The sequence below is a fragment of the Notechis scutatus genome, chromosome 9 (assembly GCF_049901735.1).
Source record: "Notechis scutatus isolate UNSWTSFEM ecotype Mainland chromosome 9, rNotScu1.2, whole genome shotgun sequence".
Classification (NCBI taxonomy): Eukaryota; Metazoa; Chordata; class Lepidosauria; order Squamata; family Elapidae; genus Notechis; species Notechis scutatus.
In genome coordinates, this window is record NC_142017.1 from 20,594,501 (window position 1) to 20,622,253 (window position 27,753).

At 47.1% G+C, this 27,753-nt stretch overlaps 2 protein-coding genes across 2 annotated transcripts in view; one reads left to right on the forward strand and one right to left on the reverse strand.

Annotated features, from left to right (window-relative positions):
* Positions 1 to 13,888, forward strand: part of LDHD (lactate dehydrogenase D) — a 29,467-nt gene extending 15,579 nt beyond the window's left edge. Inside the window, exons 5-11 of the mRNA XM_026680138.2 lie at positions 970 to 1,129; positions 2,235 to 2,434; positions 4,869 to 4,997; positions 6,682 to 6,809; positions 7,987 to 8,077; positions 11,184 to 11,295; positions 12,978 to 13,888. Of these exons, the coding sequence (XP_026535923.1) occupies positions 970 to 1,129; positions 2,235 to 2,434; positions 4,869 to 4,997; positions 6,682 to 6,809; positions 7,987 to 8,077; positions 11,184 to 11,295; positions 12,978 to 13,143 (986 nt within the window). The 3' untranslated portion in view covers positions 13,144 to 13,888. The remainder of the gene's footprint in view (positions 1 to 969; positions 1,130 to 2,234; positions 2,435 to 4,868; positions 4,998 to 6,681; positions 6,810 to 7,986; positions 8,078 to 11,183; positions 11,296 to 12,977) is intronic.
* Positions 13,889 to 17,028: 3,140 nt separating this feature from the next.
* ZNRF1 (zinc and ring finger 1) overlaps positions 17,029 to 27,753 on the reverse strand; it is a 51,156-nt gene continuing 40,431 nt past the window's right edge. Inside the window, exons 2-5 of the mRNA XM_087971771.1 lie at positions 23,176 to 23,271; positions 21,307 to 21,412; positions 21,072 to 21,159; positions 17,029 to 18,267 (exon numbers count right to left, since the gene is read on the reverse strand). Coding sequence (XP_087827897.1) covers positions 21,102 to 21,159; positions 21,307 to 21,412; positions 23,176 to 23,271 — 260 coding nt within the window. The 3' untranslated portion in view covers positions 17,029 to 18,267; positions 21,072 to 21,101. The remainder of the gene's footprint in view (positions 18,268 to 21,071; positions 21,160 to 21,306; positions 21,413 to 23,175; positions 23,272 to 27,753) is intronic.

Here is a 27,753-nt window from a genome sequence, read left to right on the forward strand (position 1 = left end):
ATTTAAGTTTTTTTGCCCTGGCTCGGCCCACAGTTTGGAGGATGGTTGGCCTTCTTTTAAGGTGCCCTTTGAAATGCCCCCCTAAATAAAATCAGGTGAGCCAGAGCTGATCTCCAAATGAAACAGTTCTCCTGATGCTTTTCACTCATTTAGAAGAGGCTGTGCTCTTTGCCCTTAGCAAAAATGTCCAGAGCAGGCGATGGAGATGCTGACGGAGGACAGGTAGTTACAACCGGTTGCTTAATGAAGTCATGACGTGCCTCCCCAGGGGTACTTACGACTCAGTTCTGGAGTTCTGATGGTCACCTCCCCAGTCTTACATGGATTACACAGATTAACAGAGTTGGAAGGGACTTTGTAGGTCATCAAGTCCAACCCACTACCCAAGCGGGAAACCCTATACCATTTCTGACAGATGGCAGTCTGGTCTCTTCTTGAAAGCCTCCAGGGATGATGAAGCTCCCACAACTCCCAAAGGCAACTCCTGTTCCATGGGTTGATTGTTCTCACTGTCAGAAAGTTTCTCCCTATTTGCAGGTTGAAGCTCTCCTTGTTTAGTTTCCATCCATTGTTCTTTGTCTGGCCTTTGGGTGCCTTGGAGAATAGCTTGACCCCTTCCTCCTCTCTGGGGCAGCCCCTCAAATATTGGAAGACCGCTATCATGTCTCCCCTGGTCCTTCTCTTTATTAGACTCGCCAGACCCAGTTCCTGCAACCATTCTTCATATATTTTAGCCTCCAGTCCCCTAATCCTCCTGGTTGCTCTTCTCTGCACTCTTTCTAGAGTCTCAACATCTTTTTTATAGTGTGGTGACCAAAACTGGATGCAGTACTTTAGGTGTGGTCTTACTAAGGCTTTACAGAGTTGTATTAGTGATGTCACTTGATCTTGGCCTAAAAATTGGCCTAAGGCTCTTGCAATTGTTGGGATGTGGTTCACCTCTCCCTTTGCCGTTCCCTTCCTCCTCAGATCCCGGGGCCGACGCCTCGCTCTGTGGCATGGTGGCCACTGCAGCCTCCGGGACGAATGCAGTGCGCTATGGCACCATGCGCCAGAATGTCCTCAACTTACAGGTGGTCCTGCCAGATGGGAGAGTCCTGCACACAGCCGGGCAGAGCCGGCGGCCCAGGTATCCCCTCACCTCCCTCTCTCTTCCCTTTTGGGTCTCAGCTGGGTGGGTGGCAGGCAGGGAACTCTCACGGCAGAGGTTTCCATGTGAGGTTGTGCTCACGTCTTTTAAAGGTGCCCCTTGTGTGGTGCCCTTCAGAGGTGCATGTCTTCCCCACTGGCAGCAAGCACACTGCAGTTTGCTTAAGCCAGTTTGGATTAAGATTTGAGGTGACAGTCTAGGAACCAGGAGATCCTGAGTTCTAGTCTTCAAAGCCAGCACTTTCAAAATGCAAATGGACTTCCTTTTTTTTCCTTGAAGAATTTTTGCTTTCTCATCCAAGAAGCTTCTTCAGTTCTCCAAGGTCTTCCCAAAACTGAAGAAGCTTCTTGGATGAGAAAGTGAAAGCTCTTCAAGCAAAAACAAAGTCCAGTTGCCTTTGGAAAAAAGCACCTTTGGGAACAAATTACTCTTGAGTTGTTGGTATCTTCTGGCTGCCATCTGCTGTTCTTCTGGATATTTACAGAGCAGGTCTGGTTGCCCAGTTACACACACACACACACACACAATGCCATTTTCTTGGCTGTGACACGGAAGAGGTTGGCTATTTTCCTGGCCTTTTCTATGCATGTCTATCAGATTTAGCTGTCAGGATTCCGGCACTTAACCCCATTTAAATCCTGAGTCTTGAGCCAAACTTCCAAAACTTCAAAAGGATTTATTGGGAGTTAACATGTCCAGCTCTGCCTGGGTGTATCGTAATTCATATTCTCCAATGGGACACATCCATAGCCAAGAATCATCAATCAGGCTCTCCAGTTAGAATTTTGCTCAGCAGAAACTTTGGTCACCTAGTTAACTATCTTTGAAAACATTTATGGAATGCGCTTTTGGTTTTGCAAGCTGCTGCACCTACTTCCCCTTCCCTTTCTGTTGGCAACTCTAAAAAGACCAGAGAAATATTTTATGAGTTGACATTAGCCCCATTTCCCTTTTGGAGATCAGCAAAGCAGGGTGAGTTGTGGTCAGCCAGCCAGGGGTCTCTCACCAATGGAAATGCTAAATGCATGGAAGGGGGGCCTGGGTTGGGTTCTCAGACCTCACCAGGTTCTTCCTCCGTCTGCAGGAAGAGCGCTGCTGGGTACCACTTAACGGGGCTGTTTGTGGGCTCGGAGGGGACCCTGGGGTTCATCACCCAGGCCACGCTGAGGCTCCATGGTATTCCTGAGGCCACCGTGGCGGCCATCTGTGCTTTCCCCAGCATCCAAGCAGCCGTGGACAGCACCGTGCAGGTTCTCCAAGCCGGGCTCCCCATTGCCCGCATTGGTGAGTAGGACCCCAGATGTTTGTGGGGAAGGGGAACTGGGTGTGGGGAGGCAGAGGAACAGCAACAGCAGGACTTAGACTTATATACCGCTTCACAGTGCTTTCCAGCCCTCTCTAAGCAGTTTACAGAGTTAGCCTCTTGCCTCCAACAATCTGGGTCCTCATTTTACTGACTTCTGAAGGATGGAAGGCTGAGTCAACCTTGAGCTGGTCAGGATCGAACTGCTGGCGGTCAGCAGAGTCAGCTTGCAATACTGCATTCTATCCACTGCGCACCATGAATGGATGGATGGATGGATGAAAGGAAGGAAAGAAGGAGGGAGGGAAGGAAGGAAGGGAGGAAGGAAGGGAGGGAGGGAGGAAGGGAGGAAGGAAGGAAGGGCAATAGTAATACCACTTAGACTTATGGTCACTTCTTAGTACTTTATAGACCTCTCTAAATGGTTTACAGAGTCAGCATATTGTCCCCCAACAATCTGGGTCCTCATTTTACCCACCTCAGAAGGATGGACGGCTGAGTCAACCTTGAGCAGTCAGGATCGAAGTCCTGGCAGTGGGCAGAGTTTACCTGCAATACTGCATTCTGACCACTGCGCGTGATGGATGGATGGATGGCCAAATAGCAATAGCCCTTAGACTTATATATTGCTTCACAGTGCTTTTCAGCCCCCTGTAAGCAATTTATTGAGTCAGCCTATCTCTCCCAACAATCTGGGGCCTCATTTTATCAACCTCGGAAGGATGGAAGGCTGAGTCAACCTTGAGCCTGTGAGGATGAAACTGCTGGCAGTGGCAGTTTGCCTACAATACTGCATTCTAAAAAGAAAGAAAGAAAGAAAGAAAGAAAGAAAGAAAGAAAGAAAGAAAGAAAGAAAGAAAGAAAGAAAGAAAGAAAGAAAGAAAGAAAGAAAGAAAGAAAGAAAGAGGAAGGAAGGAAGGAAGGAAGGAAGGAAGGAAGGGCAATAGCATTAGCACTTCGACTTATATACCGCTTCATGGTTCTTTCCAACCCTCTCGAAGCGGTTTACAGAGTCAGCCTCTTGCCCCCAACAATCTGGGTACTGAGTTTACCGACCTCGGAAGGATGGAAGGCTTGAGCCGGTCAGGATCGAACTCCTGGCAGTGGGCAGAATCAGCCCACAGTGCTGCATTCTAACCACTGTGCCACCACGGATCTGGGCAGAGAGGAGACACAAGATTTCCATTCATATTGTTTGAGGAAAGAGAATTTGCACTCAGATGGGACTGTGGTGCAGTTATGGAGGAAGAGGGACCTGTGTCTGAAGGGCTTGCCTTTCATTCTACAAACTGGGGGGGTCTGCTGGGTGGGGTCAGAAGTCCAGTTGGCTGCTCTGGGGTTGAGGCTGGTCATAGATGCCACCTTGACTTCTTGGACTGTTCCCTGTACAACCATTTGTTTGCAACTGGGATAGATCACGGTCGATCCTGGGTCCCCAGGGCAGAGGGGGTGCATTCCAGACAAGTAAGAGGCAACTCAGCTCAGATAATTATGTGAGAGAAAGAGGGTGAAGACGCCTCCTTCCTAACAGACCCCAGAGTATAGGCTTAATGTGGCTTAGTAGTCTGCTTCAGTTTGTGCCTTTAGGTATGGAACAATAATCTGTTTGGACTATCCTCGTAAATCGAGGATTACCCGTAGCGTGCAGTTCAACGACTGGCTGTCGGTCTTTGTTCAGCCAGGTTGGCTGGGCCCTCCCCTATTTTGGAGCCACCTTTCAGAGGTGGGATTCAGCCAGTTCTGACCAATTCTGGAGAACCGGTAGTGGAAATTTTGAGTAGTTCGGAGAACCGGCCAATCCCACCCCTGACTGGCCCCACCCCCATCTAGTCTCCGGAGTCCCAACTGATCCGCGGGGTCTTCTTTTGTTGCCCTGCACAGGAGAACGGAGCTGGAAAGCAGGTTAGTGGGGTAGGGAGGGAATGGGGATTTTGCAATATCCATGTCCACCCTTATTTTTTTTTATCCCAATTTCTGTAATTTGTCCATTCTGGGTTTTTGTGGTCTTTACATTCAAGTAGCAACGCAATGTGTGCATCTCACTTATGGCCTTGGTGTCCTCAGCTACACAGCTAGAAAGCCTTCAGAGGTGGGTATTCAGCAGGTTCTGACCAGTTATGGAAAACCGGTAGTGGAAATTTTGAGTAGTTGGGAGAACCAGCCAATCCCACCTCTGACTGGCCCCACCAACCCCATCTCTTCTCTGCCTCCCATTGAGTCCCAGCTGATTGGCTGGGTTTTGTTTTGTTGCCCTGCACAGGAGAACGGAGCTGGAAAGCAGGTTAGTGGGGTAGGGAGGGAAGGGGGATTTTGCAGTATCCTTCCCCTGCCACACCCATCAAACAACACCACACCCACAGAACTGGTAGTAAATTTTTTTGAATCCCACTAATGAACCCTACCCCCACCCCGCAGAGTTCCTGGATGAGGTCATGATGGGAGCTTGCAACCGCTACAGTGGCCTGAGCTATGCAGAACTTCCCACCCTCTTCCTGGAGTTCCATGGCACCCAGCAGAGCGTGGAGGAGCAAGTAGGAGCCACAGGTACGTTCCACGTATAGGGGCCTGGGGGGGGGCGGCGTATGGCCGGACCGTGGTTTTCGACAGCGCATAAAACTGTCCTCTTAGATTGGTGTAGGCTTAGCGAGGTGTGCGAATTCAGCTCTGCGTAGGGCTTGGCAGTGCACGGATCCAAGATGCTTCTGTATAGGTAGTCCTGCATATCATCTTCTTTTAACAAGCCCATCATCCCTTGCGGGGGTGGAGTCTGTTCACCTGAATGGAGCTAGAAGAGTGCTTACTGGCCGGTTGCCCTTCCCGTCACCAATGCGGAGTTTTGTTCAACAGATATATATTCTCATTGGGCCCAGAGAGGGAAATATCTGCCTAGAATCAAACTCGCAGCCTTCTGATTGTGAGGCGAGATCTCCACCTTCAGGCCACCGCACCACCCTGTATATGTAGTCCTTGATTTATGCCCTCAATTGAGCCCCAAATTTCCGTTACTGAGCAAGACAGATATTAAGTGACCATTTTGTCCCATTTTATGACCTTTATTGGCACAGCTGTTAAGTGAATCCTAGCAGTGAAAACAATTAACTGAAAGTTAATTAACAATCTTGACAATGGGAATAAATAACCAGTGGAACGGGTTGCCTTCGGAGGTTTTGTGTGCTCCATCACTGGAGATTTTTAAGAAGAGACTAGAGAGCGACTTGTCTGAAATGGTAGAGGTTCTCCTGCTTGAGCGGGGGTGGGGGTGGACTAGAAGACCTCCAAGGTTCCCTTCCAGCTCTATTCTGAATGATTGATTGAATCACTGCAGTTGTTAAGTTAGTAACTTGATCATGAAGTGAATTTCACTTCCCGCCTGACTTTGCTTATCAGAAGTTGTAAAAGATTATCATATGATCCTGTGCATGTCATAACCCTTGTAAATATGAGCCATAAAAGCCGCCTTCTACGGCCTTCTGAGAAGTAAAAGGGGGGAAGTTACTAATTTAACAACTGGAGTGATTGGATCGATTATTCAGAATAAAGCTGGAAGGGTCCTTGGAGGTCTTCTAGTCCAACCCCCTTCTCAAGTAGGAGACCCTACACCATTTGCCTAGCGTCCAAATAGAATAGTTATAGAATTCTTTATTGACCAACTGTGGTTGGACACACAAGGAATTTGTCTTGATGCAAATGCTCTCAGTGTACATAAAAAGAAAAGATACATTCGTCAAGAGTCAAGAATCAAGAATCACTGAGGTTGTTAGAATAGAATAGAATAGAATAGAATAGAATAGAATAGAATAGAATAGATATTGGATGAAGAATAGAATAGAATAGAATAGAATAGAATAGAATAGAATAGAATAGAATAGATATTGGATGAAGAATAGAATAGAATAGAATAGAATAGAATAGAATAGAATAGAATAGAATAGAATAGAATAGAATAGAATAGATATTGGATGAAGAATAGAATAGAATAGAATAGAATAGAATAGAATAGAATAGAATAGAATAGAATAGAATTCTTTATTGGCCAAGTCTGATTGGACACACAAGGAATTTGTCTTGGTACAAATGCTCTCATTATACATAAAAGATACATTCGTCAAGAGTCAAGAATCATAACAGACTTGTATGATTCAGTAGACCAGGGTTGAATCGCCTTATCAGCCAGATCAATAGGACCTTGGTGGCAGAAGGGGGATTTAATGCAAGTCTCCCTCTGCAGAGGCGATTGTGCAGTCCAACGGGGGCTCAGACTTTGCGTGGGCCCGGGAACCGGAAGCCCGTGGACGGCTGTGGGCAGCTCGGCACAATGCTTGGTATGCGGCTTTGGCTCTTCGCCCTGGCAAAAAGGTGAGATGGAGGGCAGCCAGGTTATTTTGAAAGAACAGCCTCCCCCACCCCCACTTTGCAGTTTGGCTCACTTTTCTGAGCGATCTAGAGTGATCAGTGGAACAGATTGCCCTCAGACGTTATGGGAGCGTCATCACCATAGGAGGCTTTCAAGAAGAGATTGGACTGCCATTTGTCAGAAATGGTGTAGGGTCTCCTGCTTAGGCAAAGGGTTGGACTAGATGACCTACAAGGTCCCTTCCGACTCTTAATTATCTGCATCTGCACTTTCCTTGATCCCCATGTCAAGTAATGCATCCATAGAAAGCAAAACTTCGAGGCAGGCAAATTCCTCAAAGAACAGTTTGTTGGCACATCATATTGGCACAAACTGGTGAACGCCAATTCTGGAATTTCCCACGGCTTTCGCCCAATTAAAAAGTAAACGTTTCCCTTTCCCTCCCAAGTCACTGGCCACACTGTCCAATCAAAGTACTGGCTAGTTGCCTGGTTACTTCACTCCTCCCCTAACCAGCCACCTGTTCGGAATGTCCTTGGTTCCCACAGGAAAACTTTCACTTCAGGGTTGACACCCAGTTCTGAATTTCGAAACTGGTTGATGATGTGGGTCTAGAGCAGTGTTTCTGACCCTCAGCCACTTGAAGGTGTGTGGACTTCCACTCCCAGAATTCCCCAGCCTGCAGCATGCTGCAGGCTGGGGAATTCTGGGAGTGGAAGTCCACACACCTTCAAGTGGCTGAGGGTCAGAAACACCACTCTAAGGCAACCTTTTACCCTTCCTGCTGTCAGGATTCCAGCAGTTCCCCCAATTAAATCATGAGTCTCGAGCCAAACTTCCAAAATTTCAAAAGGATTTATTGGGAGTTAAAATGTCCGGCACTGCCTGGCTGTATCCAAACCCTGAGGCACATCATTCATTGTCACCCTTGACCCTGGTTTCCCCCCACCCCCTGGGTGTATCGTAATTCATATTCTCCAATGGGACACATCCATAGCCCAGAGTCATCAATCATGCTCTCCAGTTAGATTTTTGCGCACCTAGTTACTATCTTTGAAAACGTTTATGGAATGCAGTTTCGGTTTGCAAGCTGCTGCACTGCTCCCCCCCTCCCTTTCTCTCGGCAATTCTAAAAAGACTAGAGAAATATTTTATGAGTTGATGCCTCCCTTCCCACAGGGCTACTCCACAGATGTGTGCGTCCCTCTCTCATGCCTTCCTGAGGTCCTGCTGGAAACCAAGAAAGACTTGCTGGACTCCAAACTTACAGGTGAGCTGAACGTGGGTTGGACACCTTAGTCACAAGGCTGTTTGGTGGTCCAGCCCAGGAGATGGGGGAATTGGCCAGTCCGTTGGCCCCCAACAACTGTGGGACCAATGGCTGATCCATGGGATGGAGCGTTTTCCTCCAAATGATGGAAGGGACATTGTGCCATTCCTTTTGTAGATGTGTCACAACACATGAGACAGAGGTTGCGCTGTGGGGGTCTTTGCATCATTTGCCCTGCTTGTTTCTGATGATCAGATACAGATTAACAAAATTGGAAGGGACCTTGTAGGTCATCCAGTCCAACCCCCCGCCTACACCATTTCTGTCAGATGGCAGTCCAGTCTCTTCTTGAAAGCCTCCAGGGATGAAGCTCCCACAACTTCCGAAGGCAACTTCTGTTCCATGGGTTGATTGTTCTGTCAGAAAGTTTCTCCTTATTTCCAGGTTGAATCTCTCCTTGTTCAGTTTCCATCCATTGTCTGGCCTTTGGGTGACTTGGAAAATAGCTTGACCCCCTCCTCTTTTTGGAGGCAGCCCCTCAAGTATTGGAAGACTGCTATCCTGTCCCCCCTGGTCCTTCTCCTCCCTAGACTAGCCAGGCCCAGTTCCTGCAACCGTTCATCGTATGTTTTAGTCTCCAGTCCCCTAATCATCCTGGTTGCTCTTCTCTGCACACTTTCTAGAGTCTCAACATCTTTTACAGTGTGGTGACCAAAACTGGATGCAGTAGGACTCTAGGTGTGGTCTTACTAAGGCTTTATAGAGTGGAATTAGAACCTCCCTTGATCTTGATTGTATCCCTCTGTTAATCAGTTAAATATTTGTCCAATAATAGTCTACATTGAGCTTAAGGAAAGTAAGACTTCCACTGTTTGTCACCATCTTGGCTGCTTGCATTTCTGAATTCTAAAAAGCCACTAGGAGAAATTCCTTTTCATATATCCTCTCCTTGGAAATGTGAGAGAGATGACAAACAGCTGAGCAGATATTTGTGCAGTGAAAGGCAGAATTCTTACAGACATCTCAACCACAAAGCTCTCCAACTTGGGGGAACTGCAACAAAATTACCTTTTGCTTTGAAAAAACATTCTAAAGCAAATTACCTTTCATTCACTTAAATCAGGTGGAAAACTATGGCCCTCTTTACGACTTGAGGACTTCAACTCCCAGAATTCCTGAGCCAGCCAGACAGACAGGAATTCTGGGCGTTGAAGTCTACAAGTCATAAAGGGGGCCACAGTTCCCCAACTCTGTCTTAAAAAGGCAAGTTTAAAACAAACGTATTAATCTTGGGCTGCATAGAAGTCATTCTCGGATGGTGTCATTTAAAGAAATAATTAACAGAAGCGGGGTTTGCGCAACATACTCAGCTCTGAAGCCAGTTGCACATTAACAAGTTTTCTCCAAACAAATAAATGGTATTGTGGCTAAACCTGGATGGGATAATATGAAACTGAAGCAGAAACTATTCCATCCCGGACAGTGAGAGCTTCATTTGGAAGGTGGACTGGTTGAGCCTCATTAGGGCCAGAAAAATCATCTGGAATTAACTCTCTGATTTCAGACAGTCCTCGGTTTATGACCAGTTGTTTTCAAACTATTCAAAGTTGTGACCTAACTGAAAAAAATATGACTTACAATCCAGATCTGAAGTTCTGACAAGCCACATTTCTGATTTTCGGCAAATGACTGTGGTATTCGCACTTCTTTTTAAAAGAATAGTTTTTTTTTATTTGTTTATAATATAGCATATAAAGAAAATATAAAAGTAAATAGTGGGGAAAATAGGGACAGGAAAGGGGAAAGGAAAAGGGAGGGAAAGAAAAGGGAGAAAAGGGGAAAAAAGGCATTGACTTCCAGCTCCTTTTGGTGCAGTAGAATAAGGCATGAACCTCAAACCTCAGCTTTTTACTTTTACAATAATCATATTAACTAGCAGCCATTTCTATAACAACAAATTTATCTAATTGGTAAATCCCAAAATCAAAGTTGCATTTTTTCCACACCTCTCAAGCACAAAGTCCAGAAGAGTTTTCCAAGTAGAAATGGCATTCACACATCTGACTGTCACCAACCCCTCAACCCCCCCAAAAAACACACTGGTTAAAATCAGCTTTATGGCTTTTACAACTTAAGACCATGTAGGGCAGGCTTCATTGATGTCGTATCTCGAGGACTGCCCGAAACCTTAGCTCAGCTGGCCAGTTCTAGTCCGGTAGAATGAGTGGTTGGGTGTCTTCCAGATGAGAAGTATTTGCAAAACGATGGGGGTTGTAATCCTAAAGAACACAAGGGGCGTGCATAAGCGCACCATCGTGCCTACCGTCCCTGTCCTATTGACCCCATTTATTTGTACCTATTTCCTGTATTCATACTCATGTTTATTCTTATACCTATTATCTTGTAAGCAATTGTTGTGGTTCGCCGGCAGCAGTTGCGGACGGCTGAGGTCTCGGAGAGCGAGGACTCAGATGAGGGGCCTGTGTGTGATGTAGGGATGGGGCCAGGACCATCAGGGAGTGGAGCGCTGCCTTTGGGGATTGTGGAGGCTGGCAGCAGTGATGAGGAGTTCCCCGAGGAGCCTGTGCCCAGTGAGCATGCACGCAGGGCTGCTTGAAGGAAAGAGCAGCTGCAGCAACACGGGCGACTCGGGAGTAAAGCTGCAAGATGATGGCCCCTCCCATAAGGGATAAAAGCCAGCCCTCAGAGCTGGGATTCTTTGCAGGAAGCAAAGAAGTTCTTGCACTTGAAGTCTTGTGGAAGTTCAGACTATCCTGGCTTGTGTTTGGAGACTTTTGGTTTTGATTATTTCCTTGCAATTTAATCTAGTGTTCTTGGCAGCCTTGCACAACCTTGGCAAGGCTCGTTCTTATCTGGGACAATTGGTTTTAATAGCCTTTTAACCGTGAATTAATGGAATTAACAGAGAAGCATTAAAAAGGTTTTGCTTTTATCTCTGTTTGGTGTTTGTTTGCTTTGAACGAGGCTTGGGTCGGAACAGCAATTGACAAATCAGATAGATAGATAGATAGATAGATAGATAGATAGATCAATAAATGTTAAAGGAAGCTTCGAACGAGGGGTGCTGTCCCTTTGATGACTCCAGGTCCTCTTGTCGGCCATGTTGGGGACGGCAACTTTCACTGCCTGCTGATTCTTGACCCTGAAGACGCTGAGGAAAAGGAGAGGGTGGCTGACTTTGCCGAACGCCTGGGCAGGTAGGCTGGGGGCTCGGGGTGGGGGAGGGAAGCCTTTTGTGGGGGAGCACGGAAGAGCCCTTGCCCACACAAGCTGGACAACAGAAAAGGTGGGCCGTGGCCAGGGACAGTCCTCCTGGGTCCATGTTGGGAGAAGGCACAAGTGACAAGGAATTCAGGAAAAAAAAAAAAAACTTGGGAGGGGGCTTTGATTCTCCAGTACGGAAAAAGAGAGAAGGGTGAGAAACTCAAAATAATCTGCTTTGAGTTTGTTTAATAGAAGATGGTGAGAAAGAAACCTTGTCCAGCTTTCAAGCTTCTGTTATTCTACCTTGTTATAATAAAGGAACATTACTGGAATTCCTACCATGCAGTGGCGGGATCCAGAAAGTTTTACTACTGGTTCTATGGGCGTGGCTTGGTGGGCGTGGCAGGGGAAGGATATACTGCAAAATCCCCCTTCCCTCCCCACCCCACTAACCTGCTTTCCAGCTCCGTTCTCCTGTGCAGGGCAACCAAAGAAGACCCAGATGATCAGCTGGAACTCAATGGGAGGCAGAGAAGAGATGGGGTTGGCGGGGCCAGTCAGAGGTGGGATTGGCCGGTTCTCCAAACTACTCAAAATCTCTGCTACCAGTTCTCCAGAACTGGTCAGAACCGGCTGAATACCACCTCTGCTACCATGTCTGCTTGGAAGGGGTAGTATGTCAGTTTTGAAAGGTGCTCCCAGCTCCTCTTAGGCCAACAAAGGTGGGCTCTTCCGACTTCCTTTCTCTCTCTCTCGCCTTTGTCTTGAGGCCGAGTCATCTTTCCTCAAAGAGTCCTTAGCAGCTTGCATGTATCTTCTCCAAATCCCGCTTGATATTACTTTATCCCTGGGCTGAAGATTTTAGGCATAAAACCTCTTCTGGTTGAAGACGCTTTATGCGTTACCCTACGAGTCTCATAAGGAAACGGATAAATTCAAGAAGGAAGGGAGGGAGGGAGGGAGGGAGAGAGAGGGAAAGAAAGAAAAAAAGAAAGAAAAAAGGGAAAGGCAGGAAAGAAACAAGGAGAAAGAGAGGGAAGAGAAATTAGATGATAGATTAGATAGATAAGATAGGTAGATAATGATATAGATGATTAGATAGGTAGGTGGTGGGTAGATAGGTGATAGATGAGATAGATAGATATAGATAGATAGATAGATAGATGATAGATAGATAGATAGATAGATAATAGGTGGATGGATGGATGGATAGATTGATGATAGATAGATGATGGATGGATGGATGGATAGATGGATGGATAGATTGATTGATGATAGATAGATGATAGATGGATAGATAGATTGATTGATGATAGATGATGGATGGATGGATGGATGGATGGATGGATGGATAGATAGATAGATCTATCAGGGGTCCCCAAACTTGGTAACTTTTAAGACTTGTGGACTTCAACTCCCAGAATTGTGGATTTCAACTTCCAGCATAGCTGGCTGGAGAATTCTGGGAACTGAAGTCCACAAGTCTTAAAGTTGCCAAGTTTGGAGACCTCTTAGAGATAGATAGATAGATAGATAGATAGATAGATAGATAGATAGATAGATAGATAGAGGGAGAGTGGAGAGAGAGGAAAAAAATGTCTAGTGCCTTTATTTCCCTGACCTTGGAAGTGAGATTTGGGGTGTCCATTTTGATCTCTTTTGCCCTTTTCTCCAGGAGAGCCTTGGCAGTGGGTGGCACCTGCACGGGGGAGCATGGCATCGGCCTGGGCAAACGTCAGCTTTTGCGCGAGGAAGTTGGGGAAGTGGCCCTCTCCACCATGCGGCAGATCAAGATGGCCTTGGACCCCAAAAACCTCATGAACCCTGGCAAGGTGCTCTAACCTCCGGAGGGCCTTGGCTGGGAGATGCTCCCGAATTTGCTTTCCTTGCTTGGATCTCCTCTCCCCAGCAGGGTCTTCGCCTCATCTGTGGACTGGGCTCTGTATCGGACTAAACTGTGTTTAATTCTATTCTGCTGAATAAACCAGTTCACAAGACATGATAACTCAAAAGCCAAGTAAGTGGCTTACAATGGTTTAGCAAAACCTGAAGACTCTGTACACCTGTGTCTCCCAACCTTGGCAACTTTAAGGCGCATGAATTCTTCAGCCAGCATGCTTTAATATGCGTGAACTTCCCTGAATTCCCCAGTTGGCATGTTTTAAGACTTGTGGACTTCAATTCCCAGAATTCCTCCTCCAGTCATGTTAGCTCAGGAATTCTGGGAGTTGAAGTCCACAAGTCTTAAACTTGCCAAGTTTGAAGACCCTTGTTTTAAGAAATGTTTGAACTTCAACTCCCAGAATTCTCCAGTCAACATGCTTTAAGATGCATGGACTTCAACTCCCAGCATGGCTGGCTGGGGAATTCTGGGAGTTGAAGTCCATGCATCTTAAAGTCAACAGGAAACATTGCCTTAAACACCACACCCACCTGTCAGTTCTCTTTGGATTTTTACAATTGAAAAAGGTGATCCAGCATTGGCAGCCATGCCTGATAAGAACGGTAAGCATACAGAACTTGGCAATTGTCTGAATTTGTCTTACAAATCTATATTAAAATTAATGCTGTGTGTTTGCATGGCGAGAGCTGCAGTCATTTGTGTTTATTCACATAATATGGAAATGCTCAGGTGTAATTCAAGGTCAGAGGTTGGCCTTTTGAACCAGGCTGGGAAGTAATGCCACATTTTCCAACTCAGGGGTATCAATTCCCAGAATTCCTCAGCCAGCATGCTCATAATGGAGAATTGAAGTCCACACATTGGGAATCTCAAAAGTTTGCAAACTGCAGAGGCATCTGTTAGAACCAATCCATTGTGGCAATACAACACCAATTCCACTCCTTTAGTATATCTGAGATGTCACAACACACATACAAAAAGCAACACTATCTTTGTCATGGCCACACACAAACCTTTCTGTAGATGCTTCAGGGCCGATTTAATGTATTTCACCGAAACTGGAGGTTGCAGAACATTCATTTGAAGAACTTCTAATCTCTTTATTTCTTCTTTGCCTTCAGGGCAAATCTAGCTTATACACAGTTGGCAGCGACAGGCTGAGCATGTTCCTGTTGGATGAGCCTGGAAGCAGAATTCCATGTTTTCCCCAGCTTTTCGGTTTACTTAGATCCACCTCTTGGGATCTTTATTTTGCTTTGTCAAAACTGCGGTGAATTGAAGCAGGATGAACCCAGGTTTTTCCTACTGGATTAATGCAGGATTCAATCATGGGGGAACATGCAGAATCTTTGCTGCTGCTGCTGCTTCTTCTGTGTCTGGATCAGGCTTTAAACCGCCAGGATGAAGCCACCTGTTTGGCTTAGCCGTGGGCCAAAAATAAGCCATTATCAGTACATGTTTTTGGTAGTAGCTGACCTACCAGCAGATGGGCTGGGCCCTGCGTCTCTGCATTCACACAGCGTATTGTTATCTGCACTGCAGTGCCTTTTACACTTAAGCACTGCAACTCTTAACCTATTCAGGATCCTCCAAGTAGTATAAGGGAGGGCAGATCCTTCAGCCAGATCCTCCTTTGATATTAACACAATGACAGAGTCGGAAGGGACCTTAGAGGTCTTCTAGTCCAACCCCCTACTCTAGCAGGAAACCCTGTATCATTTCAGACAAACGGTTGTCCAATCTCTTTTTAATAATCTTATTATTCCTTGCTCGATGGTCTCCTTCCTTCATCTTTTAATTCGATCCTGCTGTTCAGACCACGGCATCATATAGGCAACTCTAGACCAGAGCTAGGCATTGTGCCCATTGCTGCAATAACTAAGTTTATCCACCTTGCTTTGGTGGTCCTTTCCTTGACAACTCTGGGTTTGTTTGATGGTCTGTCACTTTAATTTTCTTGGCTGTCCATGGTATTCTCAGGAGTTGTCCTTCAGCCCCCAAATGGGTCAATACTTTTTCTTCCTATCCTTCTTCAAGGTTCAAGTATCACTTCCGCAAACTGTCACAGGGAATACTGTGGCTTGCAGGATTCAGGTCTTTGTAGGTATGGACGCAACACAGCACCTGAGTTTCTTCTCCAAGGCCTTCCTGGCAGCTCTACCCAGTGCCATTTCTTGAGTGCTTGTTCCTTTGCAGTTGATGCTTGATTCAAAAAGGCAGAGGTTCATCATCTGAAATGCTTATTATAATTCTTATTTTTTATTATTATTACTACATAGGCAATAGATATGTAATTAAAATAAAAATAAGAATTTTGAAGAATTCAAAGCAATGGAGATAAAAATATAGTTAAGAGCCATGGTGGTGCAGTGGTTAGAATGAAGTACTGCAGGCTCCTTCTGCTGCCGGCTGCCTGCAGTTTGGCAGTTCGAATCCCACCAGGCTCAAGGTTGACTCAGCCTTCCATCCTTCCGAGGTTGGTAAAATGAAGATCAAGACTGTTGGGGGCAAGAGGCTGACTCTGTAAACTGCTTAGAGAGGGCTGTAAAATAATATGAAGCAGTATACAAGTCTAAGTTCTTTGACCATTCAGTTATAACGGCACTGAAAAAGGTGACATGACTAATTTTCAGAGTTACCACCTTTGTAGCATCCCCATGATCATATGATTAAAATCCAGATGCTGTGGTTCACACTTATGGCCGTTGCTGCATCCCAAGTCACGTGATCACCTTTTGCAACCTTTTGACAAGCAATGGGGAAAATCACATTCACTTAACCAGGTTACTAACTTACCAATTGCAGCAATTCAACTTTACAAATGTGGCAAAGAAAGATTGTAAAAATGGGGTAAAACTCACTTAACCAATATCTCATTTAACAATTGTAATAACGTTCTTATTATAATCAGAGTTCTTATTCTGATTGTTAGACCTGTTGTCATCAGTCTTTATATTCAATTTTGGTCCCTTTTCTTTCACTGTGCTCCTTTTATTACCAGAGTTTGCAGCTCCTTTGCATTTTTAGCTATCAGGGAGCGCCACCAGCATGGTGAAGGTTATTGGAAGTTTCTTCGTCCAGTTATTTTAAGAAAACCCTATCTTGCAGAATTTCAACCTGTTGGCAATGTAATCCGCTCAGCAGGCATCCACAATATTGCAGGCCATCCAAATCCAGAATATACATCCTGGTGAAAAAGAGATGCTCCTTGTCACGTATGCGAAGCCATCCCTGTACTGGTGGCTGGAAAAGTTTGGTCCTTTTAAATCAAGAGACAGAACTTGAGAAAAGCTGTGAATCTCTGAGGGCAGGGAAAACAACACTCGGATGGTTCCGGCATTTATGGGTCAATTTTGGAATGTCCAAGAATTTGGGAAATTCAGATGAGGCAGACTGAGGAACTTTTTGCTTCCCAAATGGCTGTTTCTGTAGGAACAGGTAAGGTGGTTAGCCAGAAATTAGGCTGGGTAAAACTCCAGTTTTGTTGTGCTACGATGTTATTCTTTTTCTGAACAGCCTTTATCCATGTCTCCAGTTGGCCTTGGAGATATTGTTTATATTTTTAAAACGGGCAATCTGTAGTAATTTAAATCCTGCTGCAATTTCATTACAGATAATTTTCTTTTTTTTTTTTAATATAAACCCTGTTTTCAGATTGCGGCTTAACCAGAGCATTGCTCACAAACATTGCTACACCCCCAATACATGTCCACTTCCAGGGACTCACATTTCACAAGTTTAAAAAGAAGTGTGGTAAACGCACCAAATGCTCAGTCCTCCCCTCACATCCCAAATCCACCAGACAAAGGAGAATACCTGGAAATAAAATAACAGTGACTATTTTATTGAGCATTATTGAATACCATATCAAAACACTTGACTAATAGGGGAAGCTTGCCTTCCCAAGCTTTGATTTTTGTTTTTTTTTGTTTTTCTCCTTTTTTGTAATTTTTAAAGTTTGTTTTCTTTTTTTCATTTTTTTTCCTATATAAATACAGATACTTTTTTTTCCTGCGGATCAAAACCGTCCATCAGAGGTTTCCCCCACCCCACCCGCAAACCCCGTGGCTCAGCCAGGCTTCGCTTCGTGCTCCATTGGTGGACTGGCAGGGCAGGAGGGGGGTGGGTGGGTGTTGGTGGGTGGGTGGGTCGTATCCTCTGTGTGTGTCGCTTTAAGAAAAAGGCCAGTCCTGCGCTCCACAAAGGGCTTGAAAAAACAGTTCAGGTCTTGTTGCTTGCAGGAGGTTTGCAAAGGAGGACAGCCCCCTGAAGCCAGCACGGAGGTCGAGGTGGGGGGGGGGGTGGACGAGGAAGAAAGAGTAAAAGGATTTTTGGCAATTGAGGGGTGGGGGATGTTGGTGCCGGGGGAGGGGGGGGAGAGAAAAAGGTCTTGGGAATTCTGCTCCCCACCTGCCCGAGAATGCAGCCTTATAAACATCACCTTGGCACGTTGGTTGATGCCACGTTGCTGTTTTTTGTAAACATTTGAAAGGACAAACTTAACACCGCCATCCGAAAAATGCCACAGAAAACGCCTGATTCTTCTCCTTCTCTTCCTCCTCAGGACTGGGAGGAGGGGGGGGGAGGAAGAAGGCGGGTGGGGTGGGGGGAAAATGGCCTTGCTGTTCCAAGAAAATAAAAAGGGACGGGTAAACTACCCCCCCCTTTTTTCCCCTCCCCGTGCAAAAAGGGGACCTGTGTGTGGGCAGGAAGGAAGAGTCCTTGAATGGCACCGACGCGCGTCGTGCTCCGTTTCGCTCTTGGCCGGCTCTAGCCCAAAGGAACATCATGGCGTTGCTGTGGAGTGGGGTAGGGGGGTCCCGGTGGCCACTGGCTCCTGCCCCGGGCCCTCTTCTTCATCCCCCTGCCCGGACTGGAGGAGGGTTCTCCAAGTATGGCCTCGCGGAGCGAGAGTTGCTTGTCTTCTCTGCCTCTGAAGTCCAGAACTGAACACTAAACGCCCAGGCTGCAGGGATGTCCCAGAGCTGGTTTGGAAGAAGTTGGGAGTGTGTGTGTGTGTGTGTGTGCGCGTGTGTGTACGAAGGATGGATGGTGAGATGACCTGTTGAGAGAGAGAGAGAGAAAAAAACATTGGTACTGAAAAGCCCCCCCAAAAAACTTCTACGCAAAGAAGCCAATGTGTTTCATTTCTACGTCTTTCAAGAAATAAAAGAATAACAGTGTTGGAAGGGACCTTGGAGGTCTTCTAGTCCAGCCCCTTGCTCAGGCAGGAGACCCTCTACCATTTCAGACAAGTGCCTGTCCAGTCTCTTCTTTAAAAACCTCCAGGGATGGAAAACCCACAACTTCTGAAGGAAAGTCTTTTCCACTGGTTAATTGTCCTCCCTGTTAGCAAGTTTCTCCTCAATTCCAGATTGCTTCTAGCGTCGTTCCAGCATAATCTAGAGCAAGCGGTTCCCAGCAACTTTAAGACATGTGGACTTCAACTCCCAGAATTCCCCCAGCCACATTCAAATTCAGAATAGAGATGGAAGGGACCTTGGACATCTTCTAGTCCGCCCCCCTGCTAAAACAGGAGACCTCATACCATTTCAGAGAAGTGGCTGTCTAGTCCCGTGACGGCGAACCTATGGCATGCATGCCACAGGTGGCATGCAGAGCGATTTGCGCCGACACGAGCCGCAGGCAAACTTACCTCACTGTGCCTCATAGTTGATTTTCAGCCTGTTTGAGGCCTTTTTTGGCCTCCCAGAGATTTGAGGAAAGCCTTTGCAGGCCGAAAAATAGGCCCGTTTCATCTCTTCCTGTATTTCCAGAAATACCGGAAGTGACGAAACGGGCCCATTTTTCAGACTGCAAAGGCTGCAGAAGTTTTCCTTCAAGCCTTTGGGAGGCCGAAAAAGGCCTCAAACGGGCCGAAAAGCAGAGGAGAGGAGTTTCAGTTTCAGTTTCAGAGCAGCAAGCAGCTTTAGTTCAGAACAGTTGAGCTAAGGCACGCCTAGACTCCTTGCTGTCTCCTTTCTCAAACAGCAAATACTGTTTCAGTTTCCAAACAGCCCTCAACTCTCACACACTTGGACGCTAGCCAGATCGATGCTGGCAGGCAGAGGCAGATTTTTTCCCCGCCTTATTTTCCTCCCCAAAAACTAAGCCCGACCATACAGTTTCATAGCGAAGCATGGGTATCGAGCTGGTCTTTCATACATCTTCCTACAAGTGGCCTTCAACTATGATCTTTCTCAAATTCTTGGGCTGAGTAGACGTTCTCCCACCCCACCCTCCTGGGAGACACAAAAAGCTGTGTAAAATTAGATTAAAAGCAAGGAGGTGTTTCAATCAGCAGGGGGAGAATGTCCTCCCAGAAGCACAATATACTAGAAGGATAAACCCTGTGGGGATTGCAAAGATAAATGGGCTCATGTCATGAGAACAGGTAGGGCAACGGTCTTGCACCAAAATGAATGAACCTGGGAAACATCCTGTTTCAGAAACACTTTTATTAAACAATGCATCACTCGGCCCAAGGGAAAATCCTTCTATTTTGGTTCGTTGAAATAGGTCTCAAGGTTTATGAGAACATTTGAATCAAACGGGAACTCAGGCAAGGTTTAGTTCAGAAGTCCTGGCTGCACAGGCAGCGTTAGGCCGTCCCTAATGGTCTCAAAAGCTCAGCTGTCAAAGCTGATTTGAGCTTGGTGGGGAAACCACCAGAAAAAAAAGCTAGGGCCATACCGGGAATTCGAAAGATAATCTGGGAAGACATGGAATGGCAAACCGGTTTCATCCTTTTGCCTGAAGGCCGGCTCAAGGACTTTACTTACTTAGTTTTGTTTTGAAAAAAATGAAAACAAATATTAGCTTTGAGAATTTATTTCCTGTTTGTGATTCTTACTGACAAATCACTCACTGCGGAACTGTTTAAAAGACGGTGTTTTCCCCTCTCACTTGTTAATAACCAATTCCTTTATTATGTGGGCAATGGCATTTCTTTCCATTTTTGCCTGCACGAAACATTTTGGTTGCTTTCAAACGCCCCCCGGAAAAGCAACACACCATTCCCTAAATCTTTTTCTTCCCAAACTCAGTGGGCACTCCCCATCTCGACTGGGACAGAGACTTTCCAAATTCTCAGCCAGCGTGACCTTAAATGGATCGGCCATCTTAGTCCAGACTGCCTTTTTCTTCAGGTTAAACTGGGAGTTAGCAGAGGACTCTATTTAGGAAGTGAGATTCTTTACAATGGGCACATTCAAGACCAAGATTAAGTTATAGATTATAGATTAACAGAGTTGGAAGGGGCCTTGTAGGTCATCTAGTCCAACCCTCCGCCTAAGCAGGAGACCCTACACCATTTCTGACAGAGGGCAGTCCAGTCTCTTCTTGAAAGCCTCCAGTGATGAAGCTACAACTTCTGAAGGCAACTTTTGTTCCATGGGTTGATTGTTCTCACTGTCAGAAAATGTCTCCTCATTTCCAGGTTGAATCTCTCCTGGATCAGTTTCCATCCGTTATTCCTTGTCTGGCCTTCGGATGCTTTGGAAAACAGCTGGACTGCCTCTGCTTTGTGGCAGCCCGAGAGAGTAGAAGGCCGCTCTCCTGTCTCCCCTGGTCCTTCTCTTCCCTAGACTAGCCAGGCCCAGTTCCTGTAACCGTCTGTTGTAAGTTTGAGCCTCCAGTCCCCTCATCATCTTGGTTGCTCTTTGCTGTATTTTTTCTAGAGCCTCAACATCTTTTTTATAGTGTGGTGACCAAAACTGGATGCAGGACTCTAGGTGTGGTCTTAACTAAGGCTTTATGGAGTACCTCACTTGATCTCGATTGTATCCCTCTGTTAATGCAGCTTAGGGTTGCATTGGCTTTTTGGGCTGCCGCTGCACACGGCTGGCTCCTATTTAGCTGCCTCACCTGGAAAGAGGTCCGGGTATGATCCCGCGGTCAATCTGACGGGTGCTCTGGGCAGGATCTGTTGACTTCAAACCAGGAATCTATACAGCTGCGGAAGAGAAAAGGGAGCGGAGGCTTCTGTGAGGGACGCTGTGGAAGGGCTGCTCGCAGGAGCCTTGGGAGACCAGCAGGGTCCTTTCCCAGCCCCTCAACCCAGCCCTTCTTTGGGGGGGCGGGGAGGTTCTTCATACTCTACCTCTTGTGATAAATGCAGAGGCAGGGCAGCCGGGCTATCGTGTCTCCTTGCAGAAGTTCCTCTAGGCAAATAACACATTCGCCGGAATCCTTGGTGAGAACGTCGTCTGCGGGGAGAGAGAAAGAGAAGGCAGCGTGAGCCAGGTCAGGAAAGGGCAGAAAAGGGTTCACGCACACACACACACACACACACACACACACACACACACAAGACCTGAGGTGGGAGAGACGTTTAGGATCTCCCAGGTCAGGACATCTGTGATGACCCAGGGCAGGACACAACAATAACAAAGTAAAGGTAATTAAAAATAAAAAAAACCCAACACAAACCACACTGAAGGAATTAACACGATAGGACAGGATGATCAATTGCAGGCTTCCAAAGGATAAAGCAGCAACCGCAGTTGGGAGGACGCCAAAACCCCAGGAATGCAGGAGAATGAAACCATGGGCCCCCTTTAGACTTGACCCCCAACCCAGGACTAAGTTCCCCCTTGGCCCACGGCTCGGGGTCTAATGTCTGAATTGGCAACCAAGGGAAGACGCTCCCCCCGGGGTCCCTTAGGAATCAAGCCTGCCCCCTTGGAATGAGGGGTCCAGACTTTGCCCCAATTGCCCATCCCGCCTGCCAAGGATGCCCGAAGCTTGGAAAGAGGACAGGTCCAAATCCTCGGGGGCTGGGAACGCTGGGCGTGGTAGTCCCCATGCACCTGGGGCAGACCAGATGCAGCACCTGTTCCCTGCCGTCTCCCCACAAAGGAAGCCCACCTTTGGCTTGGCGGCTCCACAAATAAGCCCGAAATGGGGATAGCAGTTGGGAGGAGGGAGAAGGAGGCCTCAGTCGCTACCTTAAGTCGGGGGGTTGCTAGCACTGATCCTCCCCCTCTCTCCCCCAGCGCTTGACCTGAGACAACCTCAAGCAGGGGCATGTCAGATGCACAACCGAGCTGAGATGGGGGGAGAGAAGGAGGAGGAAAGGGGCCTCCCTGAGAGCAAGCAAGCCAGGCCCGGCTGCATCCCAGCTGGCTCGGTTGGCACCGTCCCTCCGACGGAGGCTGGGCAGGGAGGCGCTCTGGCTTGCAGCACCATGCCACGCTGATGCCCTCCCCCTGGCTCCACTGGGGGGTGGGGGGGGCTGCCTGGCGCCATCTCTGCTATCTCGACCTGGCTGGGTAGAACAACGGCACGGGCTGCAGGGCTGGCACGGGCTGGCACTGTTGCTGGAGCAGATGTCTCCCTGCCCGCCCACCAGGGCCCCTCCTCCTGGGGAGATGCCAGGATCCTTCCTGCACCTGGGAAGCAGGGGAGCTGGCCAGCTGCCTGAGACACCAACGGCGGCGGTTGCGCTGGACAAAGCCAGCCCTGCCCTCTGGCTGCCCCGTGCCAGGCAGAAGGATACTGAGGAGGACGGGCACAAGGAGGAGCGGCTCCCCCCGGGCTCTTCCCTCCCCCAACTCTTCCGGAGTGGGCTGCTGCATCCCAGGCCCCTCCCTAGATGGCAGCAGAGTCCTGACTCCAGAGCCCTTGGGATCTCAGGCCAAGGCCAGACGGGCAGCTCCCCTCCCCTCCTTGCCAGAGGAGCCACCAATGGGCACCTCGTCTTGCCCGGGGGCGGGGGAGGGCAGGGGGGGAGAGGAGGGGGGGTGGCTGGCTGGCAGGGCAAGAATTGAAGTTGGCGCCCAGCAGAGAAGCAGCGACTCAAAACAATCTCGCCTTCTGGAAAACGAAGGAAGGCGGCCATCGTTCTTCGCCCGGGGGGCAGAAACGGGGCTCTCCTGCCCCTTTTTCTCTCCCTGCCTCACCCCAGGCCCGGCCTTTCTGGACCAGCGTGCCAGGTTGTGGCTCATGCCACGCACAAGGAAGAACTCACCGTTGTAGGAGAGGCGGGGTTTGCTCAGACACATGATAAAGTGCATTTCCATTTCATCAGAAGCCACTGATTTGGAGCAAACGGGGCACTTGAAACCTGGAAAAGAGGGTTGGGGGGGGCGGGGGGGGGGCAGAGAGGAAGCGGGTTAGGGGGCAGGCTCATCACCCCCCCATCCAGATGCAGAGCCGTTTGGTGGGAAGAGGCTGACATGTCTATGTACAGGTGCAGGTATATACAGGCATGTGGGTATGCAGGCCGTCCCTCACTTACGACTGCAATTGAGACCAAACTTTTATGTTGTTGTGGGACATCTCTGAAGTGCGTTTTGCCCCATTTTAGGACCTTTTCTTGCTATGGTTGTTAAGCGAATCACTGCAGTTGTTAAATGAATCTGGGTCCCCCCCCCCTTTGGCTCTGCTTGTCAGAAGGTCGCAAAAGGGGAGCATACAACCCCGGGACACGGCGACCGTCAAAAAAATGAAGCAGTTTCCCAGTGTCCAAATGTTTTGATCCTACGATCATAGGGAGGCTACAGCGATCGTAAGGGTGGAAAACCGTTGCAAGTCCCTTTTCTTCTCAGCGCCATTGTAACTTCGAAGGGCCACTAAATATAACTTCCTACAAGGATGCCAAAGCGGATTTTTCATAGCCCAGTGATGAATTCCTGGAGGCAACCTGTCATTCCCGCTGCACCCGAAGCACGTGCGTGCACACACACACACACACACACACACCCCGCTGTGTTAAATGGAACAAAACAGTTGCAAAGTTGAGCACGACAAAAAGCCCCACCAAATGCTCAGAGAGACAAAACTGCACACAAGAGAAAAAAACTTTTTTGTTTTGTGTTTTTTTAATGCCGCTTTTACTTCCATGATCTGAGGTGACATTTTGTTCAAGGATTAACATTGTACAGTAAAATCTGACAGGAGCAAAAAAAGAAAGAAAAAGGAAGGGACAGAAAGAGAAAGAAAGAGGAAAGAAGAGAAAGAAAGAGAGAAAGAAAAAGAGGAAGGGAGAGCAAGCAAGCAAGCAAGCAAGCAAGCAAGCAAGCAAGCAAGCAAGCAAGAAAGAAAGAAAGAAAGAAAGAAAGAAAGAAAGAAAGAAAGAAAGAAAGAAAGAAAGAAAGAAAGAAAAAGAAAGAAAGAAAGAAAGAAAGAAAGAAAGAAAGAAAGAAAGAAAGAAAGAAAGAAAGAAAGAGGAAGGGAAAGAAAGAAAGAGCAAGAAAGAAGAAGGGACAGAAAGAGAAAGAAAGAAGGAGGAAAGAAGAGAAAGAGAAAGAAAAAGAGGAAGGGAGAGAAAGAAAGAAAGAAAGAAAGAAAGAAAGAAAGAAAGAAAGAAAGAAAGAAAGAAAGAAAGAAAGAAAGAAAGAAAGAAAGAAAAGAAAGAAAGCAAGAGGAAGGGAAAGCAAGAAAGCAAGAAAGCAAGAGGAAGGTAGAGAAAGAAAGAGAGAAAGAAAGTGCAAGAAAGAAAGAAAAGGAAGGAAGAGAAAGAAAGAAAGAAAAATAGGAAGAAAAAAAAGAAATAGGTGGGGGGGAGAAAGAAAACTGTGCTATTATTTTTAATTGTTCCATTATTTATCATATATTAATATTTTACATTGTCCCTACACCTAGAGTGATTTTACTGCCTTTATAAAATAAAATAAAATAAAAATTAAAGGACGGGGTTCTACTGGCTTTCAAAGTCCAGCTCCTTTCGAGCGTTCCATGCGAAGGGAAATGTTTAATTTCTGCGTGTCTGCAAATGCAGGCTCTTTTTGTGAGGGGAAAAGAACCACCTCCCAGCTGTTCTCCTGAAGGATGGGGCAGATTCAACCATAAGTGGTGCAAAGGGAGCTGGGATTTTTTTTTTTTTAAATTCTTATGTAAGATGACGTGCCGAAAATTACTCAAGTTTCATATAAACCGAGTGAGACAACTGAGATTCAAGAAGCAGGGGGTTGCAATATTTATTTTTTGCAAGGAACGCTGCTGGCTGCACGGACCAGAAAAATAGAATATAACAAACCAACAAAAGCTTAGCCCTCTCTCCACCCTTCGGATGGGCCCAGCACCTGCTTAAAATATTAAGGGCTTGGCCACAGCTGCCTTCTCCTTAGGGCTTAGCCCCCCGCCCCCCCCCAATGCGAATTATAACCCAATTACAGCGGATTCCATAGCTCATGCTAAAGACGCTGTTAAACGGATATTAAACCGCATATGTCAACCAGCCTGATCTGAATAATCCTGGCTAGGATTTCAAAGAATGGAAGCACGAACAATGCTCGTGGTGTGTGTGTGTGTGTGTGTGTGTGTGTGAGAGAGAGAGAGAGAGAGAGAGAGAGAGAGGGAGGGAGGGAGGGAGGGAGAGAGAGAGGGAGATATGCTTTCCACCCTCTGCAGTGAAGGCTCTCACATGTCTTAAGTGGAAATGCTGTTACTCCCCCCTAAAAGAGGACCTGACCTGGGGGGCTCACATTGCAGCCCTGGTCAAAAGGGCCCAGCAGAGATTAGACTACCTGAGGCTTCTCAGGAAACAACAACTGAATGGAAAACTGCTGGTGACCTTCTACTGCTGCACCACAGAGAGCATTTTAACTTACTGCACCTGTGTAGGGTTTGCCAATTGCACAGGGGCAGGTAGGACAGCGCTCCAGAGGGTGAACGTCATTGCCCAGAGGATTATGGGTTGCCCTCTCCCCTCTTTGGAAGAGCTTTGTAGCTCCCGCTGCCTTAAGAAAGTTCAAAACATCCTCAAAGATCCATCTCATCTTGGGCACCCCTTTTTTTGAACTATTACCATCTGGCAGACGGTACAGGACAATAAAAACAAGGACAAATTAGGCTGAAAAACAGCTTCCATTCCAGGGCAGGAGCTCTTGAATTCTGCTGTATAGTGCAGTGTTGCTGTAGTGTCAGGGGTTTTCCATTCAATGTGTGGAGTGTGAAGGATGCGTGTTTGTGTTTATTTGCATGGTCATGATGTGCACTGAAGATGGTGTTTGATTTCGTTGTATGGGGTGCAATGGCAATAAAGTAGAACTAAGCTAAACTAAACTAAACTAAACTTATTAGGCATGTATCTTTGGGTTCAGCATTTAAGGCTCAATCGTGGGCAAAGACAGAATATTCTATTAGCCCAGGGGTGTCAAAATCCAGGCAAGCGGGTTGGATCCAGCCCACGGGGCCATCCTGGAAACAGTGAAGGACCGGCTCATGGTGTCTCCTGCCAGCGAAAACGGAGCTCGGGAGGGCTGCGCGTGGCCCCATGCTGTGTTTTTCAGCCATGACAGCCAGGGGTGGGGTTCAATTTTTTTTAACAACCGATTCTGTGGGCGTGGCTTAGTTGGTGGGCGTGGCTTGGTGGTCATGTGACTGGCTGGGGATGGCCAACTCAACATCACTCACATCGAGGCACACATCTCCTCACATGGCCTCTCGTGACTGTGGGGATGCTGCAACAGTCGTAACTGTGAAAAACAGTCATAAGTCACTTTTTTCAGTGCCCTTGTAACTTTGAATGGCCACTCCACACAAGCAAAGTACCAGCAAAGGAGGGGGAAAAAACTCCAGAGACAGGAAGTCTTGTCCTGCCAAGACTGTAAAAAGGGTTAACGGAGAGGCAGTTTCTGTAAGCAACACCAGAATGTTTCCTTCCTGCCTTCCTTACAGGATTAGCCCAGTAATTTCCGAATTGCTTAGAATGTTAACAACCGGTTTTAGCGAATAGGTGCGAACCGGTAGAATCCCACCCCTGATGACAGCCTCCTGCAGCCTCATGTCAGTGAAAATGAGGTTCGGGAGGACCATGCATGGCCCCCTCAGTTCTGTTTTCAGCCAAAACAGCCTCCCGCCGCCTTCTGCCACCAAAAACAGAGCTCGGGCGCAGGCCATCCAAGCCAAAAATGGAACCACACCCCGCCCCGTCCCAGCCAAGCCACCCAGCGCCCTGAGCTCAAACACAACCCTGATGCGGCCTCAATGAAATTGAGTCTGACACCCCTGCATTAGCCAGACAAGCAAGGCTCAGAATATGCAGTGTTCTTCACAGCAGAGGTAGTCCTCGACTTGAGATAACAAGAGAGATTCCATGGCTAAGCATGGAGGTTGTTAAGTGAGTCGTGCCCGATTTAGCAATTTTTTTTTTTTTTTTTGGCCATGGTTTTAAGTGAATTACTGCAGTTGTTAAGCATTGACTTTGTTCATTGGATGCCCCCAGGAACAGAGTGATGACCCGGGGTGTGACACAAAAATAACAAAGTCACAAAAGTAGAATACATTCCTTTTAATGCCTCTAATTTGGCCCCCAATGTCCAATTATCCTCGGCTGGATATCAAACTCTTCCAAAAATAGTCTGCAAAGGAAAGAAACGCACTCCGAACCCAAAGTAAAGATAATTAGAAATAAAAAAGAACAACACAAAACACGCTGAAGTAATTAACACGGCAGGCCAGGATGATAAATTGCAGACTTCCAACAGATAAAGCAGCACCCACAGTTGGGAAGACACCAAAACCCAGATAAGCCTCGACAAAGATAATGCACTCTTTGATTCCAGCAAGGAGCTGTGTGCAAATGCCCCACTTATATCCTGTT